Source organism: Columba livia, chromosome 3, assembly GCF_036013475.1.
Source record: "Columba livia isolate bColLiv1 breed racing homer chromosome 3, bColLiv1.pat.W.v2, whole genome shotgun sequence".
NCBI classification, from domain to species: domain Eukaryota; kingdom Metazoa; phylum Chordata; class Aves; order Columbiformes; family Columbidae; genus Columba; species Columba livia.
In genome coordinates, this window is record NC_088604.1 from 23,756,015 (window position 1) to 23,778,739 (window position 22,725).

General features: G+C 36.6%; 1 protein-coding gene across 2 annotated transcripts in view; it reads right to left on the reverse strand.

Annotated features, from left to right (window-relative positions):
* The window catches only part of CSMD1 (CUB and Sushi multiple domains 1), a 1,084,328-nt gene that overhangs the window by 363,007 nt on the left and 698,596 nt on the right, over positions 1-22,725 (reverse strand). For both annotated transcript variants that reach the window (XM_065056058.1, XM_065056057.1), the window contains exon 7: positions 17,634-17,711. In XM_065056058.1, coding sequence (XP_064912130.1) covers positions 17,634-17,711 — 78 coding nt within the window. The remainder of the gene's footprint in view (positions 1-17,633; positions 17,712-22,725) is intronic.

Sequence of the window (22,725 nt, forward strand, 5' to 3'; positions counted from 1 at the left end):
AAGGACACCACCCTTCTAGTTTGGCTGGCTAACTTAGAGTTGAGCTGCATGAGGCCAAAGCCAGGTCCTCTGCTTTCCACAGAATAACTGTGAAAAAAGGTAGAACTGAGGGCTTGCCTCTCCTTCCTTGGGAGATGCTGCTAAGCTGTGGCTGTACCACCACCCCGTCTGCGCCTGTGCACTGTCTTGGACCCCACCAGTGCTGACCCTAGCTTGGCTTCCTTGGATCAACCTCAAATCCGCCTCTGCACTGCAGCCTTGCTGGGTGACGGCCAGACTCTCTCTGATCCTGACCACTCACTGGCCCTAACTCCTCACTCTGATCCTGTTAGGGACTTGCTGTCCCACATTATGACCCCTCGTTTGTTCAGTCATTGATTACACCTGCCACATGACCCTGTCCTACCTACACTTGTCTCACTTCTCTTGCAGTCCAGCAACCCCTGAATGTTTTGGCATAGGTGAAAAGGAAATAGTGAAATGAAAAAAAAAAAAAAAATCCCAACAAACGAAAAACAAAAACAAACAAACAAAACACACACACACACACAAAAAAAAACCAACAAAAACAAAAAAAACCAAACCAAAACAATAACGGGAGAAATTAGAAACTTGATTATAAAAGTAAGAAGCTGTATTTTTAATTCCACCTTTCCATCTACTTTTCTGAGGGACCAAGGAATTGTTTAAAGCTGAGGCACAGGACTATGACAAAATTACACTATAATCCATACTGGCTTGAACAGAATTTGGAGATAAAAGATATGATAAGAGTAGTTGAAATGTATCTTCTCATACGTCATTATTAAGAAGCTAAAACAACAAGGGCAGTCACTGTGAAATAAGACAATATCTCATATTATTTAACCATAGCCAGGTAGCTCGGCACTAGTAGACCAGGATGCCTACTCAACCTGAGAATGACAATCAACTTTATGAGTATCCTAACGTTTGAAAGACACTTTCTTCAACCAAATATGAGCACTACTGAATATAAGGCATATTAATAACTCATAGCAAGGTCACACCAGACAAAAAGAGAAAAAACAACACCAAAACAAAACCCAAAAAACACAAAACAACAACAACAAAAAACCAAACCAAACCAAACCAACCAACCAAACAAAAAAAACACAACAAAAAACAGAAATAAAACCCAACACAACAAGAAACATATGAATTGTTAGCCATACAGGAAGACTTAGGAAAAGAAAGGTTATATTTTTCTTCTACATGAATGGTTTGAAGAAGAACAAGGTATGCACATAGGGTTATTTATTTTTAACTTCACAAAACTAGGATTGTTGCTTCAAAGACAGTAAAATACCTTTACAGGTAAAAACCAGAAGCAAGAGAAAATAAGAGAAAGTTAATGACTTTTGAGTGTATCCTGAAAGAGATGGTTTAAGAATCTAAGAAGCAATCTACTGGATGACGTTTAAGTAAAAAAAATCTGAAAGCTAAGTGGAGGACAAGTATCCAAAATATAGGAAGAGAAGACCATGAATCTCAAATAGTTAAAAGGACTTGTTGAATAGATATTTTGAATAGCTAAAGAAAGATGAATAACTACCTTTCAAGCTACAGGGTGTTTCAAAGGTGGACCCAATTTGAAATCACTGTGCTTTGAAATTTGGCCCATCTTTTTGAAACAACCTGTAGTAGAGTTCATACACTTTATCTTGCAACCAAAGCTTTCCTCTGTACAGCTTAGATTATGTTGGAAAGGAAAGACAATATGAGAGACCACTGTGGAAAAGAGATCTCTGAGATGGTGTACTGAGGAATTATTTTATGATCACTAAAGAGACACAAAAATGAAGCATGAACGCAGTTTCTAAAGTCATATACACACAGAACAGGGAAGGGAGATTCAAAATAAAATCTTGCCTGAGCCTGAAACAGGAACAGATAAAGGAAAACAAACAAACACCAGCAAATATTGTCCCAAGAAAGAAATTAAAACCTACAGAAAACCAGATCTTTATAATGGTATTTTTAACAATTTTCCTATGAGGCTTTCTGACAGGTTTTTTTCCAGTTAAAACACTGTGAAATTCTTTTTTTTCATAGCTGTTTTTAATCAATTTCTAAAAAGTATATCTAAATAAAATACATTTAATTTATAATTCCTTGAAAAATATCATTCAAAGTAGCTGAGAGCTACTCAACACAGTCCAGCTTAAGCCCATTTTTCCTATGCTCTGTAACTTTCACAAATTTCTGCTTTAGACTGAATTTTAGTTTAGTTTAGCTTTCAAAATAAAACCCTTAGCAATAACGATTTAACCCACCATCATTTTATAATAAAATCAGAAGAAAATATATCATTTTTCTAATATTAAAAAATATTTCTTTCACAGATATTTCTGTTATGTTTTAATTCTTTGATGTTCTGGAGATTGACCCCTTGTGCTGGTTTGACTGAAAATGAGTTACTTTTCTTCATGCACTTAGAAACTTTCTTTTCCATAGCTAGCACAGTCATTATTTGGACTTAATTTGAGAACAAGAAGACAACACCCTGGGACACAGTTAATGTTTTTAATTGCTCTGGTCTGAGAGCCAAGGACATTCTAAGCACTCTGCCCACAGATGTGAGGCATTGAGGAAGGGGGGCATGGATGGGACACAGCTTGACCGACATCCAGACTGATCAATGAGAGTATTCCATCCCGTTAGCGTCATGCTTCATATTTAAGGAGAGTTGGGATCTTCTTGTCTCTCTCGCGTCTTCATCGTTTTCGCTAAGGGAGTTCAGTTCAGGACTTTTGTTGGTTCAGCCTTTTGCCACCCTGCCATTTTGCAGAGGCATCTGGGCCTTTCTGTCTCCTTCTCTACAGGATGGGCTGTTGGGACCAGGTGCTGTTTTCTGGGGCTGGCTGCTCAGTGTGGATGGAGTTTGTGAGGAATTGCATTGAGTTGTTTATTTAAATTCTATTTCTAGTATATATACATATATATACTAGTAGTGTATTAGTATTTTGTTATTTTATTAAACTGTGTTTATCACAATCCACATTTTTCCCTTTCCTTTTGAGTCTCTCCCCTATTTGGGGAGTGGGAAGGGAGGGAGCGAGTGGCTATCATGGTTATATTGCTAGCTTGGGTTAAACCACAACAGCCTTAGATCCAGAAAAGGAACTGTCCTCCAAGTGTCTTGTAAAAGATGTCTATTTTTTTTTTCTCCTGTGTCCATGAAGATGCATTCATATTAGTCCACATGCTAAACCTATGCATATTGCTATCTGTATGGCTTTTAAATATTAACAACTACAGTTTGCTTTGAGTTCTCTGTGTGTTACTGTTTATAGAGACCTGATTACATTCTACAAGCATTAAGGCGATTCTGCTACTCTGATAATCCAGTGGAACACACTAAGCATAGCAACGTTGTTTGCAAGGGGGAGTGGAAGGCAGAGTGAATGTGCCAATAGCCTATATTGTACAGAAAAGATAAAAATAAAAGTTTTATCTGATTGTTGTTCTAGAGCAAGATAATGTATAACTACTTAACATACGGTTTATATTGTATAATAATACACAACTACCTTAACAAACCTTTCTGTCTATACAAGTAATGAAATATGAAAATGAAAGAGAAAATGTAAATTGTAACTCTATTATACACTTTAACACAGCCTACCTCTACCATCAGCCCAGACTACTAAAGTACATGGAGAACATATTATCAACAATATGAAAAATTAGCACTAGGTTTTTATTTTTACCAAAACCATTTTTTTAATCTAATGTAAACATATTTTGGCGAGAAAGGAGTATAAAATCGTTTTAAAAGTATATGACATTAACAATAACAACATGTCACTCATTGAGATGTTGTTCCTATTTTTGTAAGACGAAGCCACTATGCTCCTCCAATACACCTATAATTATGCTGTTATTATTTTGCATTTAAAATGTGCAATGCAAAAGACGATTAAAATCTTTACTGTTAGATCAGATTAGAAACTGCAGAAATGCTCTAAGAAATAGGGATGTAAGTAGACTAAGAGGAATGGTGTACTTGTATTTAATTTACATAATTTTAATACGGAATGCAAAATAGCTGCAATAGCACTGGAAAATTCAAATACCATAATCCAATTCCAGCTAACTGGACAGATTTCTCTCTTCTCCTTTTGCCAAGAATTTTTCCTTATGAACTTTAGCTACCTGGTGTGTAGCAGATGGGCTCTTTTTATTACTTGTTAGAGAACAGCATTTTAAGCCTGAAGTGTTAATAAGCTTGTTGTTAAAACAAAGCGTGTCATGTCCCTTTAACATCTCTTTTTCTCTGACATTCATCCAAAAGGTCTTGTCAGCTTTATTCTGATTTATCATCAATTTTCCTGCTTTTACATTTTTACCCCATTAATTTCTGTACCAAGAGGGACTTACTCCCTCTTCTATACCCTCTGATATTTCCAGCTAAATGTACTGTTCAGGAAGCTTATCAGTGCTTACCCCATATTGTGTCAGCGGGAGGCAGCAAAAACTTTGAGGGAGAACAAACTCAACTAAACAGTATTGCGGGGATGTAGGCAATTTTTGCCAACGAAATGAGTATATCCTAAAACAACATATCTACCAAAGAGTTTGCACTAATGAAACAAAGTTATGGAATAGACTGCCTTAGTATATTGAATTATGTGGTATACTGCTTCTTGTATAACCTGTTTAGAAACTGCTTATAGACAATTCTCTTACCATAACTAAGTTTGCTTAGCATAAGTTCTTCAGGCTGTGAAGTTTTGAACTTTCTGTCCAGTTAAGCAAAAGAGGCTACAGAAAGGGAACTGTGACCCTGGAGATAAGTAAAGGAACAGAACTGTGTCTAAAAGAAGATGAAACAGGAGATGTTTTGGTTATTGCCAAGAACTTATTTTTCTTATGCTGCAGATGCAAAATAGCAACTGAAGGTCAGAACACTGACTGATGGCCCACCTGATGAAAATGAAGAGATCAAATGAATGGGGAGACCCCAGACTAAATTTGGAATTAGCCTGGAGTAATGAGGATGGGGTGATAGGCTTGGATTGTAAGAGTAGAGGCCCTAAGGCTATCTCTATTCGAAGTCCCACTTCAGGAGGCACCCAGCTTGAGCTGATCGATGCTGTACCTTGCAAATAAATTGCTTATTTCAGAAGAATTTCTGGAATCCATGACTGAGTCTCTGCTATGGGAAACCTAGGGAAATGAAACTTCCTTAATAACAGGAACAAGCAGCAAAGAAGTGATAACAAAATATACAGTGCTCTCTTACATTACCACCATGACTGAAACAACCTAAGTGACACTTTACTAGGGAAAATTAATATTTTTAAGACCTTGTAGAAACATTTGTGTAGATATGTGTGAAAGCCAAGTCCATATGAAAGCTTTTACATTTATATGTAATTGGGCAAGTAATGTAAACACTAGTTTGTCTGTTAAATTGTGAAATAAAGACATTGATTACCTTTTTCCTTTAAAAAAATATATCTAATCCGTGTTTATCTTGCTGCTAATTGTTACTAGCCTAACTGAAAAAGCTGATATAATACTGTAGGAAGAACATAGATATCTTACAAGTCACACCTGTGCCACTTATGGCAGAGATAATATATAAATTCCTCAAGCAGGGATAAAATCATGGAATGTGTAAAATTCTGCCATCAACCCTTTATGTCATATCCAGAAGAGAGTGAGGCAAGCTTTCACTGCTTTGAGGACTTTGGGATCCAAGAGGTGCCCTTTGCTTGGTTGCCACATAGTTTACAATAAAAAATGGAAGGAGATAGCCAAAATGGACAGCCCATAGTGATTTCAGTAATAGGCACCACTGGGGATCTATGGAAATCTAGGGAGCTTCCTAGATTTCTGACTGCATTAAGCAATCCTGTGCTGATACACTGTTAGTTCACACTTCTTTACTATTTTTACATCCTAATGAAAACCATCCAAGACAACATGCAATCTTTGCTTTATTCCTTCAGTTCTCTGTATATACTTTATCAGTTTTTCCAAAAAATGAATTTTGAGTTATCATGCCTTTAGTTGATAAATGTCTGTGACACTTATCCTGAATATTTCAGCAGTTCATCAGTGAGGTTGTATAATATTTCTCTAAAGCCTGAAGTAGTAATATCTAACTATACAGGTTGTTTCCAAAAGATGGATCTGATTCGACCAGGATTTGTTTTGAAATTGGGTTCATCTTTTTGAAACATCTTGTACATTTTAGGAAAGGGTCTTAAGTCGATGGCAAAACAGGAACAAAGGACAGATAACTCCTTTATGCAGGACCAATAGTTTCAGTTGTTTTAAAGTTGCTCAGCACTATATTTTAAAATTCTTCTTTCACTTGTACATAACTTATCAAACAGAGGTTGTTTTGGCTTATATTTTCTTTTTCAGGTGTCTGTCTTGATTTTATTTATTCTTGTTTAATATTATTAAATTGAAATTGTTATTGTTTATTCACCTCATTCACTTTTGAGAGAGCCATTTCTCCACACACAAAAAACATGACCTTTTTCATGGAATATATTAGCACTACCATACTTTAAAACTTGTATTTGTTGTGAAAGTGACCTTTGTGTCAAGGATGTGCATTTTGCTCTTCCAACATCTACTGAAAATGGCTGAACAGGAAGCCTTTGGGAAACAATAATTCAAGGTGATCGACGGAAACAGGTTTTAGCAAGTACATCCCAAATAAATGTCAAATTTAACAAAATCTAAAAGACTTTGAAGTGTGCTATCCCTGTAGTTCTCTCCACTTCCAGAGACCAATGCACATCCTGTACAACCACCTACCCTTCTTCCACCAGGCCTTCCAGAGAGGAGAAGCCGGTTGCCTGATTCAGATACAGAGGGAACCAGAGTTGAATTTACAGGAAACTGTCAGAAAGTTTGAAAGTACCAGTGGAATTTGAGAAGAGAGAAAAAAAAAAATGGTATGAAAAACAAAAACACCGAGATAGCTACGTGAACAGCATACAGAGAAGTCAATAGCCATAAATGAGAGCTGGGGAGAGAAATGAGAGAAGAAGAGAGAATAGCAGATGGGAGGAAAAAAGGAGGGAGACTGAAGCTCTCTGGGCAGAGTCTGGGACTGAGAAATGACTGTGTAAAGACATAAAGGGGGGAAAATATGACGTTACAATGGAGCTATAGTACAGAAGGTGCAAAGAGATTCCAAACAGACTAATTTGGTAAATGATTTAGGTTATGGTGAGAGAAATGTTTCTACACTGTGGTGGGTTGACCTCTGCCAGCACGTATGCACCCACCAACCCCTCACTCACTTTACCCTCTCTCCAGTGGGACAGTGGGATAAGAGAGAGTATTGGAAGAGCAAAAATGAGTGAAAAACCTATGGGTTGATAGAAAACAAACAAACAACAAATCCACAAACATTTAACAGGTAAAAGGTAAAAAAGAAGAGAAAAATAAAATAACCTAAGTGTTGCAAAGGCATCACTCACTGCTTCCCAAGAACCTCCCATCACTCACTACCTTCAAGCCCAGCAGACCAATGCCCAGCCAGCCTCCTGGCAATGGTTATCCTAGAAATACTACACATAGTATTCATTGTCAAACATCACGTTCTATGGCATGGAACATCCATTTGGTCAATTTGGGTCAGCTGTCCCAGCTGTGTCCCCTCCCAAACTCTTGCGTAGCCTCAGCCTACTCACTGTCGATGGCAGAATGAGAAAAAGCCTGGACACTGTGTAAGTACTGCTCAGCAATAATCACAACGCTGATGTGTTATCAACATTGTTTCTGTCACAAATCTGAAACACAACACCATACAGGTGGTTCTGAATGAAATTAAGGTGCAATACATACAATAAGACAAGGAGCAATGGGAGAATAAGAACCGAAACTCTGAAAACCAGAAAAATTATTTTATAGTGAACCTGACCAAAACTCAGCAAATGTTCTGTTTTTACAACAGTGATGTGGGACACAAGCTCTGCCTCTCCAAAACATCTCATCCTCTGTCATGAGAAAGGCCATGTTACAGATTAGCATTTCTGCTTCAAGACTAGACCAGAAATGATTGTGATTATTTTAACCAAAAAACAACAAAGAAAATAATATGAAAAAATATATTTCAAGTGCTTAAGTGCTTTTGAACTTTGATATGCTAAAATGTGGATCCAATTTTCAATCTGTTCCACAGATATACTTGAGTAATGTCCTGACAGATGGTGCTTTTTTAATCTTAACATAAGTGTTTGTCATTTATGACAGTTTATTTTAAGTTCTGCTATTCTGTACTGCAGTTGCATTTTCAGACTTCTGAAAACAAGGGCTGGTATCACTGAGAAAGAAACATGACTTCTCAGTACGAAACAGGTTTTCCATGTGACTTCAAAGACATGAAGGAAAAGCTGATATGGCAATAAAACATAGCATCCTGAATAAATTAATACATGCCACTTGAAATGTCGGCTTAGAGAAACCATACTGTTTTGCTCTTGTTAATTTGATAATTCACTGACTTCATAGCTCCTCTAGCAGAGACATCAAGCATCAGAGTTCAGTTCAAAAGCATTAAACTAGGGAAGTTATGCATATGGTTTTCACACATCTCTTTTGCTTATGCAGAACTTCTTTCATGTTAGGACTGTGAAGCAGAAAATGTTGTGACAGTGAGGTGACAGAAATCAAATAAATGGTTGTATTAGCAGAAAAATATGGACTTTAAGATATAATTATTTCCTGTTAGATTAAAACTTTTTAGAGTTAAAGCTACTTTTTCTTAATAATATTCTAGAGGCTAAATTACTAGCTTGACCATAAAGGTGACTGCAAGTGCTCAGCATGGATTCACCAAGAGGAAGTCATGCTTGACTAACTTGATAAGCTTCCACAGTGAGATGACTGACTTGGCAGACAAGGGGACAACAGTGGATATTTTCTACCTTGAATTATTTTCTACCTGTCAGTATTCATATTATCTGTATGTTGGGGCAGAGTATGCTCTCAGCAAGTTTGCTGATAGTATAAAACTGGGAGGAGTGGCTCACACTAGGTTAACGGTTGGACTCAATGATCTTGATGGTCTCTTGCAATCAAAATGATTCTATGATTCCATGTTTTTTTATTGCCATTGTGTGTATTAAAACTTATATTATTTTGAAAAAGTGATCTTGTCACTTATGGTCAGATGGTTTGTATGATAGGAGCATGCATACAAGCCAGAGCACCATACTTACAGTCCCTTCTTTTTCAAGTATGCTGACATAAAACAGAAAACTTAGCAAGGTATTTTTGGATTTTTCTGGATTATTCTTTCTGTTTGTATTTTAAATTTATGGAGTTGAGTAACCAGTATTTGTTTTTTAAAGAACAATCTGTTTATTAATTTCAGTGGAAGGACACATAACATTGTATAATTCCCCCTCCCTAAATCAACAACCAGTCCTTTCCTTCCAAAGGCAATTCAATGTATTTATTTCCATTTTAGTTTCTTCTTGGTTTTTTTTGGTTGATTACAAAAATATCTCGAGCTCTTCAATGCACATTATTGAGGAAATTGATACATAATATAAGCGGTTTTTACTTCCCTTTTCCAAGTGAAGAAGTAGTGGACTCAAACTGGTCTGAAGCTGATACATTAGCTGTCACCTAACAATACTTCCTTGTTCCAAACATATCCGACTTTGGCACTTTGCAGTTCTGCTCAGAAGAGCTGCAGGAATAGATATGTTCCAGCATGACAGGCGAACTGACAGTGAGACACTATGCCAACACAGCTGAAATTATTTTTCAAAGTGTTTAACAAGGTAAATAACAAATTCTGCAAAAGGAAAATAGTCTAAGACCTTCCATCAAACGCTGAAGATATTGACCTTTTATCTAAATCAGAAGATATTCTCCCACACTTGGATTTAGAGAACCAAATTCTGAATACATACTCAACATGCAAGAGCTATGCAGCTAGTGTAGAACTTTCAAAACTGCAATATTAGCCTCAACAGAAAGTGGAAATCTTGCAGGAGGTGGGAAGTGTCAAACCCTTCCAAAGGACTTGACAGTGAGGGTATCTATATTCTGCAGCACACCTTCACTGCATGGACCAGTGTCATAGTTCTTTCTTTAATTAAAAGTATTTTAATGTTTTTTATGTACCAGAGATACACCCACCCACAAGTTCTCAGTGCCTTCACAACTTAAATATATTATTTGAATCTTCAGAGACTTCATTTTGCCAACGTATTTACTGCTCACATCTATATTTTTGAAAGAGTTGTGCATACGAGCTTTGCCAACAAAGGCATATAAAAGTATTAAGGTTTATATTTAAATTTCATATGAATAGCTAATTTATACAGAATTGTAATTGCTAAAAGCAGGTTGCTTATTCTTAATTCTTTGACTTTGATAATAACACCATTCAATGTCAATTTACTGTACAGTATGAACATTCACTTTGTTTAATCAGTAATATCCTATAATTGTATATGAAAATTATTTAATGGCAGTTTCGCCTTCCTAGCTGGATAACAATTCATCTTAAGTATCCATAATTCAATTACATTACATCTTGTTTTACATATTTTACTATATGGTTTCTTCTGGTTATTTTACAAATTATATATGTAAATGATTTATTAAATAATTGATGAAGTACCTTGTTTTGCTTGTAGCTACAAGTGATACTTCTCTTCACAAATGTATTTAGGCAGTAGCTCTCTTCACAGCAAGATTTTTGCATATTATCTTAAAAGACATTTAAACTCCTGCCGTGATGAAGGCTTATTTAGAAACACCAAGTATAATTTACTAACCTGATTTATGAAGCAATTTATACAATCTAGTAAAATAGCACTGTAGAATTTCATGACATAGGGATACTCATCTTCTCTGAAGATTCTAAATTCTTTAACGCTTGGGCAACTCTGTATTATTAAATTCTATGATAGGACAAAATATATCAGTGTAATTATCCCTCCTGTTTTATTAAAGCTTTACAAAATTGTTAGAAGATAATCCTACAGTTACTACTTCCTACTGCCCAATTTCATCCTATAATACTCAGTAAATGGGGCAATAGAGTCATCTCTTATTAGACATACAGTAAATGTATGATAAATTGTGTAATAGAATACTGTATGTTATGCATTTATCTATAATTATAACATATATATGTACATATACATATACAACAGAGATACTTTTAATAGTAAAGTTTCCAGGATCCAACCCTTAACCTATTGTATAAAAATGGTACTGTTCTAAGTATTACTTCCTTCCTTTTTCTTTGTTTTTAACTGAATCTTTAACATAAGCTCAGTATTTCTGTAAAAAGGCTTTTGCAAATAACATTGGATATTTGCAGACATGCTAGGCCCACAAAATCTTACTTATTTAAGCTTTGTGTTTCCTAACCTTGTAATTAATACATCAGTAAGTTATAAACAATACTCCCTCTGACTTGCAGAAATGCACAATGTAAAAGCAAACTTAATAAATGCTTTTGTTTTCAAGCTGTGGTATTTGAAAGAATGAAAAATAGCTTTCATGATCGAAAAGGCTGGAGAGTTTATGACACTATGTAAGCATTTAGGAAGTTTCTGACTGGGCACTTACAAATGAGAATCCTTTCAGTAATACAACACAACACACAAATACAGAGTAACTTCCACTGAGAACACTGAGATCTTCACAGAGAATTCCTATAGTAACTAATGAGAAAGAGGCACCTTCATACTGATCTTAGCACACAATAAGTTTCCGGTTTGGCTTCTGTGAGAGACTGTGGTTCTCAGCATACAGTTTGAGTGTGTGTGAAAGACAGTGGTCCTTAACACACAGCGTAAGTGTGGAAGGCTGAGATATCGTGAATTATTTGTCTCAAAGCTTGCTTGCCAAAATAATACGCTTAAGGCCTGCTTGTTGTAGAAAAATGCTTGCTTACACTGCTTGCTTAATTGGGTCTGCTGTAAAGGCCTAAATATAGCAAATGAAAGTGCAAAATGCATGATCACTGTGAATTACTAAAACTCAAAGAATGCTTGAAGCCTATGTAAGCTCAAGTGAAGCTCCATCAATATCAGCCACCAACATCTGTGACTAGGCCTGCAGTGTGCTCAGGCAATGCCCACCACCAACTGCCATAAAATGACCAAGTTAGGACTTGCAAGTGTGGCCATCCACTACCAGGACCAAAACCTGTCACCTGGGACTGGCGAACCTAAGACCTGAGCACTGTCAACACCTGTCGGGACCTGGAATCCAATACCGGCACAACCCGAGACCTGAAAACTGCCAAGTGTTACCAGGACCTGAGACCTGCAAACTACCAGCGCAACCGAGGCCTGAAACCTGAGAGCTGTCCCACGTTTGGATCCCTAGCGTTGACTACATCTTGCTTATCTGTTGCTTATCTTCTTGCATGTTTGCTTAACTTTCCTTCTAATTTCTTCCCCTTTGTCACTCTAGCTTTAGGTGAGAAAATGAAATAAATTTACTCTGCTTTAGGTATAAAAATAAAATAAGATTGTTTAGTGCCATCTCACCTTGTTTGTGTCTTAATCTCACTCTTGGAATAATTTTTGAACCTTCTGAGTCCATAATTGGACTGGGACCCCACAGCTTCCTCTGAGGATTCTCAATCTCTTAAATGTAGGTGTTTCAAATCCTTTTCTTTTTGAAGAAGTTTTAGGAAGTTTGAAAGGAAGTTTAGGAAGTTTTCCCTTTGAGAGAGGGGGTATATCTGCCACTAAACACAGAAGATGCAGAATGGATGCTCAACTATGGTCGGAAAAGAACTATAGATGAATCGTGACACTGCTTACCCTTGTGTTGCAATGGTTTATGAAGAGCCCAGGAAACAAAACTTTTAGAAAGACGGAGGTATTTGTAAAAGGAAAAATCCTAAGATCCAAGATTAGAAATTTCTCTTTTTAAAGCACACAAAGCAAATAATACTGAAAAATACAATGCTGGTGCATTTCCCCCCCAAAATATTAGTAAAGTTTGTCTCTTGGTATGCTATCCTTTTTTTTTTTTTTCTAGCTCCTTTGCTCTGTTTTTGGAAGCAGTGGCAAACTGATCAGCTGCATGTCAGAACAGGGAAAACAACCTGCCAAAGTCTTGTTCAAGAACTACTGAGTGCCCCAGAATAAAAGCAAGCCTGAAAGCTGCCAGCATTTCTATATTTGCTTTATGTGTTTTAGCTGACAGTGAGACCAATCAAGAAGAAAGATTTCTGCTACATTTATTTCTCCAGTGCTTTAAAATTCATCCTTCTTGAAGGGGCACAGGCCTAAAGAATTTCACCATAGAAAATTTGCCTGCCAGCAAATTTTTTCTTTTTTAATTTCTTAATTCACTCTATTTTATCTTAGTTTTCATACCTAGTTAATATTTAGTGCAATATTGTCCTTCTTAGGGAAATAGTCTTCCACTAACTGAAGAGAAAAACTTTTCCTAGTCATCATTTTGCATCCATCAAAGTAAATTTACCAGTAGCAATATGCCAAGAAGATGAAATTACCGATTTATTTAAACATGAGGAATATATTGGTAAACAACAAAATTCCACCCTAAAATTTTGCCATGAATATATTTTTAACTACACTGCAATGTGTTAAGTCATTTTTGTCAAAGTTTCCCAATAACAAAATAAATAATGACTGTTGTCACTCTTTCTTTCTTACACAGAATGAACTATGTTATCCTGTTTTGCTATTAATCACTATAGTTCCAGCAGCATGTACTAACTCACCTTAATGTGCTGCAACCAGTCAATACTTAGTCTATAAACTCATTTGTTCTTTGGCTATAAATGGCAAAAATCAGTCTAAAAATAGCTCTTTTTATCATCTTCAGGGTGAAGAGCTCTTTAGATAAACTCTGGAGTTAAGTTTTCAGAGAATATATTAATCTTACACTAAAATCATGCTCTTCAAATAATTCAATATGTCTTTTTCTGGTATTCTGAAATAGATTTTCAAATAATACTAGAGAAGACTGAAATTGCTTTATTGAAGTTCAAGAGGTTTTTACTCAGTGAGTATCTACAGATCTCTCACTTTGTAAATATGGTAGTTCAAACACTGAACACTTTTGAAAGTTAAGTCACTCAGTATTCAGTAACTACTATGAACTCTTAACATAGTGCAATATGAATGCCATAGTTTTTAAAGAATCACTTGGTCTTCATCTATTAATCGTTGCTGCTATTCCAGAATGTGGACATTCCCTGCAGTTCACTGTCTCATGTGTCTGGAGCCACTACCCACACTGCATTTTGAGAAGAGCAAACTCAGGAAATCAGATCTCCCAGACACTTTATTCTCATTGCAGCCTTCACCTCCTAGTGTTATTGCACCAGCACCACATAAACCTTGTCTGCATTTTGACTTTTCACCTTTTATGATGGCTCTCACCTCACTCAACTTCCTTGGCATTTAGTGTGAGCTTGCTGCATTCCTGTGCTCTGTCCTCCTGCTGATGAGGGGGCCTGGAAGTGGGGGGCTGCCTTGCAGACTTGAAAAGATAAACTACAAGGGTCTCTTTCTTGTCTAGAAAATAAGCATTTTATAAGGACTGTGGCTGTCTGATGATGATCTTTACTCACAGCCCACTTCATTAGGGCTCTCCTTGATTTGGATGTACAGGATGCTCCTGGTACAGTCTCTCCACTGGAGAGGTAATGTACAGATGTTTAGAAGTAATAATCACCCTCTGACAGAGTTGCTGGGCAGGAATATTGCCATGAAAACAAGTTTGTACAGGAGCTAGTAATCAAAACTATGCAAAATATAGTTTGGAAATATTCCGCAACAATTAGGGACCCAGAGTCTGCAGGCTTATTGCATTTTAGAATGAGAGTGAGTGACGATAACAAAATAGACCAAGTAACTTCCTTTGGCAATGTACCATATACATCAGAATGACTAGGTAAGGGAACAAAAGTCAGTAGATTGAGCCTGCAAGAAAACAGTTGGACAAAATTCAGATGTAATTGTATTTGCTTTCCCTAAGCAGATTCATAAACTAAAACTCTCTCCTTGCTCCTCTGAGAGATCAGTTTCAGACGACCAAGGAGAAATACACTTAGTATTGGATTTGGCCACTGTCTGTAGCAGCTCAAGCAGCAAAGAGAACCAACTGTGTAAAAGTAACCATCATAACTGCCTGTCTATTTACTTTCTCCTAGCTTACTGTTCCAAAACTTTTTCAAGTGCGAAGTTTGGATGAATCAGGATCTTATTTTAGTTCAATCATTTTCCCCATCTTTATCCCATTTCTTTGCATAAATTAATCATAATTCAACAGCATCTGGCCCACTGCTTTAGCTGTGGGTAGTAGCTGGCAGGAGCATTCTAGCAATCAGTTGATATGTTTCCTTCAGGTGTACTGAAGAATCAAAAATAAAAAAGCAAAACCTTGTTCTTTCCCTAGAGAGTGAACCAATACATAATGATTTTTTTTTTTCCCACAGTAAATCTTCCAAGGCACTTATATCCCAAAGCCACGCTTTGCTACCTGACTCTTTGTAAACAATGACAAGCAGTTGAAAGAAAGCATCCAGAAATCCAGACAGGTCCATGAGGAGATGAGTGAGATACACAAGAGAGTATGTGACTGAAATACTGTTCGATGTTCCACAAGGAAGTATTATTGGTAACGTTTTCTGCCTAAATCCTAGCCGAGTTGTGCCACTGTGAAATTCTTTCTGCAGCTTCTCTCAGGGTGTGCTTTGGAGGAAGAGCTGTGGGAAACCTGCAGACCTTGGGGTTCACAGGGCATGCACTCACAGCATTTGCAATGCTGGTATTTGCATTCCATCTATCCCCCAGTAATCAAAATGCAAAAGTAAGCTTTCTGTTTTATGGAGAGAAAATATCAAAAAGATCTAACACACAAAAATGTGGAGAGATGTTAGTCTTTAATTTACTTTTTTAGAGATTTGCTAATTGGCATCAAAAGGTAATATCCGTTCTTATCAGTTCTCTGAAGTTGAATTCCCAATTACTTTTTCCATCTACATAATTACTAGGAAGAAAAATGGCTAAATACTAAAGGCTTACGTCAGAAAGAGCAGCAAAATACATTTGAATCCACCTGTTTGTATTTGAATCTTATCATTTTAATAAGTTTCATATATGTTAAAGTAAAGGTAATATTAACAATGCAGTTCTTAGGTTTATATTGAAAAGTCAGACATGATAATAAAGCTTCACAAGTCAAAACACAAAGAAAAAAAAAAAAAAAGAGACAAAAGGCACTGCATTCAAAGTAAACAGCAGACTGCCTTATAATAATTTCTTCCATAGCCTGTCTTACTTCCACTTTCTGTAATTAAAAGTGGTGTCTGACAGCATAAGCTCTAAGAGTCTAAGCAGAGATCACACAGCTCCCAGAAGTAACTTATAAATAATGAAATAATCACCCATTCAGATACAAACACCAAAGAGACGGATCAACTTTTTCTGCTACACCTTGCATAAAAAGTTCATTTGGAGTGCCACACCATCAACATGCAATATTTAAATCAGAAAATTGTCATGCCTCTTTTGTTCTGGTGAGCATACCAAAACACTTTTCTTTAAACAATGCACTGCAGAAACACTGAGACCAAATCATATTCCCTAGACATTAGTCTTCAAGATACTTGTTCTTTCTGTACTTGCAGAACAGTGCATAGTGAGGCAAACATAGCCTTGTTTTCGCTCCATTGATTTCAGCATTATTACATGAAGAAATAATTTATTCGAATACATCATAGCCATTATACAAGCACTTCGAATGAGTTGTGCATGAACACTGTCTTACCCTCTGACTGTTTGTTTTTTTTGGCAGGAGAGGGCTAAAAAACCCTATGCTTTCCAAAATATAAAATTATCTTATTATTTTTCTTGTTTCAAGACTGGCCTGATTAATGGAGACAGAGCTCTCAACATACTACTCAGACTGCCAGTTGTTCAGGGAAAGTGATGTTCAAAAAAATAATAGCCTCATATTCCCATAGTTAGCATCTTGATTTTACTCTTACACTATATCTGGGGAAAAGATGTAGAGAGACTAAGTAGATGTCATTCCAGAGTGCAATAAGCATTCAATGAAGGGAAGGTGATCTCTGTCTTCTTGAGAAGCTGGGAATTACAGCAATTCTTATACCCCTGCTGTGCTATATCACGGGACTGGAAAGAAGCAGTCACCAGGACACAGTGTGTCAAGGAGGGGGAAGAATTAGAGCTGTGATATTAACTGAGAGGAAGAAAAAAGATCAGAAAATATAAACTTAGATCCAGAAAATGCTAACATGCCTTCTTGACCCCAGTACTGAATTGATAAAGTCTATATGGTACTGTTCTTCCTGGGTTTGCTAACTCGTCTTGCATCTCTGAATTCTAAATGTCCTGATATATAATATTTTGGAGGGTTTTATTTGTTTATTTGCTTTTGTTTATGTAGATACCCATGTTTTTCAGACATTACACCACCACATTCTGCTTTCCACACCCTCAGTATTACCAGCAGAGTTCTAATTCAGTGGCAATTGGAAGTGCAATAGCTATTTTATGACCACAGCCTCCCAACACCTCTCTCTTTGGTTTGTATATTTAGTAGGACTCCAGAAGATATACATATTCACTGAAGATAATGACATAACTTACAGACAGAATTCTTGTGGTTACTGTCTTTGCTGGGCAACATCTTGACTCCTCTTGATTTCAGTTCAATTGCTTTTTTCACTAAGAAAATAAGAAAACAAAATGAAAATATTTCATTATTAAACCTTATAGAAGGGACATATAGCAGCCAAATAATACATCACAATAACACAACGCTATACAGGAACAGATTGAAATACAAGCAGATTGAAATAACTGCAGTTTCTGTGATAATCCAAATACACATTTACAAAAACACAACAATTTATCACGGCTTTTTTAAACAGACATTCTCAGGATTTGCAATACTTTTAAGTCAAGTTTCCTTAGGGTGAAAGAAAATAAAAACCCATCCTAATCACATGTGTGGGTTTCCTTTCTTTGCAGCTGCACATGGCAAAAATCTTAAACATTTTTTGAAACTTATTTATTGCATTGTACAGTACATTATCTACACATATCTCAGGACCCCAAGCTTTAAATGTGATATTCACATCTGCTTTTATTTGATTCATTCTTCAGTAGTAGACATGTTTTTAGTTCCATTTCCTAAGGAGATTAAGGCTATAGGATCACAGTATGTTGCATTCTTTGGCTCACCTAACCTTCTGAATATACAGGGCAATTTGAACTGAATTAGAAAGAGAATAAGAGCTCTCAAAGGGACAATGTTTTGTGAGAGAGAACAGATGCATCTGAGGTTTAATATCTGTTTTCTCTGCTCAACTAACTGAATGGCTGATAAACTCCCAGTCTATCCCCACTAAGTAGTTAGAGCACCATAGGAGGGATCAGGAGCAAAGCAGGAAGACACATGAGAAGAAACTAAATGCAGTTATACATTAAGGAACACATAGGGTATAATTTTAATTGTAATGGCAGGAGAAAAAGGTAAAAATAGGACATATTCAAAGGAAGTTAATTAGCTTGGAAACAACTTGATCAACTGAAAATAAAATCCAATTTAGAAAATAATTGTGAAACAAGCTTGGAAAATTTGAAACTATCAAGAAAATACAATAGCAAAAGCTAAAGAGCTAGTGACTGACTTTGTATCAGAATGCTAATGACAACATCAAGATGCATGTCAGTAACAAAAAATTACAAAAAACAAAAATCTTCTTATTCATATTAAATACTTTTTTTCTTCTAGAGCTCGTTGCTTAAAATGCAGCCATTTATCCTGGATACAAACAAAAAAAAAAAAAAAAAAAACTCAGACATTTTAAAAATGGCAGTCATTTGTACTTTGTACTAGATAAATATATAAATTAATATCACAGATTATTAGTTACAATTTTTTTCAATGTATTGGATAAATTTTATGTTTACTACACTACACACTGAACTGTATACAAATACCTTGACTTCAGTAAGGCATTTGACACAGTCTCCCACAGCATCCTCTCAGCTAAACTGAGGGAGTGCGGTCTGGATGATCAGGTAGTGAGGTGGATGGCAAACTGGCTGAAGGGAAGAAGCCAGAGAGTTGTGGTCAATGGGGCAGAGTCTAATTGGAGGCCTGTATCTAGTGGAGTCCCTCAAGACCTCAAGGGTCAGTACAGGGGCCGGGATTATTCAATATATTCATCAATGACTTGGATGAGGGAATAGAGTACACTGTCAGCAAGTTTGCTAATGACACCAAGCTGGGAGGAGTGACTGACACGCCAGAAGGCTGTGCTGCCATCCAGCGGGACCTGGACAGGCTGGAGAGTTGGGCGGGGAAAAATTTAATGAAAGATGACATAAGAAAGTGTAGAGTCTTGCATCTGGGTAGGAACAACCCCAGGTTCCAGTATAAATTGGGGAATGACCTATTAGAGTGCAGCATAGGGCAAAGGGACCTGAGGGTCCTGGTGGAGAGCAGGATGACCATGAGCCAGCACTGTGCCCTTGTGGCCAGGAAGGCCAATGGCATCCTGGGGTCTATTAGAAGGGGGGTGGTTAGCAGGTCAAGAGAGGTTCTGCTTCCCCTCTACTCTTCCCTGGTGAGACCACACCTGGAATGTTGTGTCCAGTCTGGGCTCCTCAGTTCAAGAAGGACAGGGAACTGCTGGAGAGAGTCCAGCGCAGGGCAACTAAGATGTTTAAGGGAGTGGAGCATCTCCCTTATAAGGAAAGGCTGAGGGAGCTGGGTCTCTTTAGCTTGGAGAAGAGGAGACTGAGGGGTGACCTTATTAATGTTTATAAATATATAAAGGGTGAGTGTCACGAGGACGGAGCCAGGCTCTTCTCGGTGACAACCAAGGGTAGGACAAGGGGTAATGGGTTCAAATTGGAACACAAGAGGTTCCACTTAACTTTTAGAAGAAACTTCTTCTCAGTAAGGGTAACAGAACACTGGAACAGGCTGCCCAGGGAGGTTGTGGAGTCTCCTTCTCTGGAGACATTCAAAACCCACCTGGACACATTCCTGTGTAACCTCATCTAAGTGTTCCTGCTCCGGCAGGGAGACTGAACTAGATGAACTTTTGAGGTCCCTTCTAATCCCTAACATTCTAAGTGAAGTGGTAGAAACAGCCAGTTAAAATCTTTAAATATCACATTAAAATTCATAACATAATTGTATTTGTCTCTATATTGGACTTTTGCTGCTTTTGCAAGCTCAGAATGAAACAGGCTATTCTTAAGTGCTGAAATTGGGCAAGCACTGCAGAAAGTACTTTTTGTGTTATGTGTGTTGCAAGCACAGTCTTTTATGTCTAAACCTGGAAAATGGGTCTTCAAATGATGAAAGATTATTGAAACGCAATTGTAGCTGCATGGGATGAAATGGATTTGATAGCAATGTGGTGTTTTCTTCTAAGACAGAAACACATTATACAGAGACATCAATGCAGACAATAAGGCTGATATCCCCAGTGGCTTCTGGAAGGGTAAACCTTCTGGATATGGTATTCTTAGAGTCACTTTCTAGACTTGGGTAATAAAATTACCATCAAGTGCCACCTTGTGTTCTGTTTTCTTAAGCTGCATAAACAGTCTGTTAAAATTATCCAGTATTTCATGGGAAATGAACAACACAACTCTTGTAATGATTATTTGGAATATTGTCTGAAGTTGTGGTCTCTGCCAGCATGAATTTCACAATTTGTTAATATCTGTGTCATATAAAACGTGAGCAATTCTTGAAGGATTCAAAACCCACATTACTTACATTCACAGATGAATGGTAAAATCATTGAGTTATTACACAGCAGATAGAGAAAAGAATTATATTCTTCTCTTCATCATGTGACCCTATTTTAGGGTGAAAGTAGCAATCATCACCCAAATTCCTTGTAGAAATTCACTTTTGAAGTTATTTGTTAGAAATACTTGAAGCATGCTTCTTAGGAATGGGGAAAAATGATACCTATCAGCTTTATTTGAAATACAGTTGACATAAATTGAAACAAGAGAGGTTCCAAATTGATATATGAAAAACTTTTTCACTGTTAGGACAGTCAAGCATTGAAAGAGGTCTTGCATTTTCCATGCCTGGAGTTTTTTTCACATGTCTAGAAAAAGGCATTCTGTGTCTCTCTGAAAGAATGTTAGATAGGGGATTCACAGTACTCAAGATCAGTCACCTAAAATGTAAGTGTTATGAAGAGAAATAGCTACCTCAAGGGGGCAATTCATCCCATTCTAAGATAGACAAAATGAATCATCCTCTAGAGATGCCTTTTGTCTCCATAAAATACAGTAGAAACATGTACCATTGCTCAAGCTAGATCCCTGCATTTTAGAGAGTAACATTACATGACATGAGCTTTTATATCTGAAGAACTTCAACAGCCAAATCTAAGTATCTGTGAGACACAGGGATCCATGAAGTTAAACAGGATAGCTTGAGACATTAATACCAAAGTTCTGCCTCTATTATACTCGTGTGTGCAAGTTTTCACATGTGGGCTGCACAGTATTTTCTTCTATTTTTAAAAAGTATTATAATAAGCAATTATCATCTTGAAAACACAAAGTGTTCAACCTCTGAAAGAGATATAGAGACCACTGAACACTGCAGTTTGAGTGAACCAGTTCAACCCCTTCTGTAAGATAAAAGAAATACTATAAATAACACTTTTCGTAACCATTTAAATATCATTTGAACAGCTTTTCTGAGATACTTCTTTAATACTTCCCGATTGCTGTCTCATTAAAAAGATTTTCTTGATTTTAAAGATTATTTGCCTGTCATTTAACAGCACAAAAAGAGGAATGGGCTTATATTAATAATGTCAGATATGAACAGCACTTTCTATCTTTTAAGTCATTATTTTTTTTAAATTCGCATAGCTTTTCACTCTCTTTACTTAAACATTCTGTTAAGCTAACTGAATTAACTCACTTCACCTTGTCTGTTAAACATAACTTAAAGACTCTTCTGGACAAGAGACACCCATTCAGGGAGGAAGACAGAGCTAAGCACTGGAGGTCCAAAACAATCTTATCAGCCTACTGGAAAGCACTGGTGGTATTCCTTAACTTTTTGCTATACCTAAATTAAATTCAGCCATGGAAAGATTATATGCCTGGCATTACTTGAATGGATCATGAAAGTTCAAGTAAAATTATCAAGCTGTAAAACTCCATTCAAACCTATTTTGATTTCTGTGAAGCTCATAATTTCTAATACATTTGAACCTGTGTGAAAAAAATATATTTTAAACCAAGCACAATCACCTTGCAGAAAAGATGATCACAATTTAGCAGAAATATAGTTTGAAGAAAGGATCAGAATCAAAGAATGGTTGAGGTTGCAAGGCACATCTTGTCCAACCCTCTTGCTCAGGCCAGGGACACCTAGAGACAGTTTGCCCATCGATGAACCAATAAGTAAAATATGAACTGTTGGTAACAACCAGGAGGGTAACAAAATAAAAACAGCTATGACATTAGAATAACAGTCTCTATGTCTTTTGATGATCTTGGAAAAGTATTATCTTCAGTTAGATACATTTCTGTGTGTTTATATATATAAAATACATGTATTGCATTAAGATTTGTTGTGAACAAGAACTTCCAAAAGTTAGTATGCAATTTTTTAAAAATCTTATTAGAATACTTTAAATAATAATCTATATCTGTATCTGAATAAAGGTGGTTT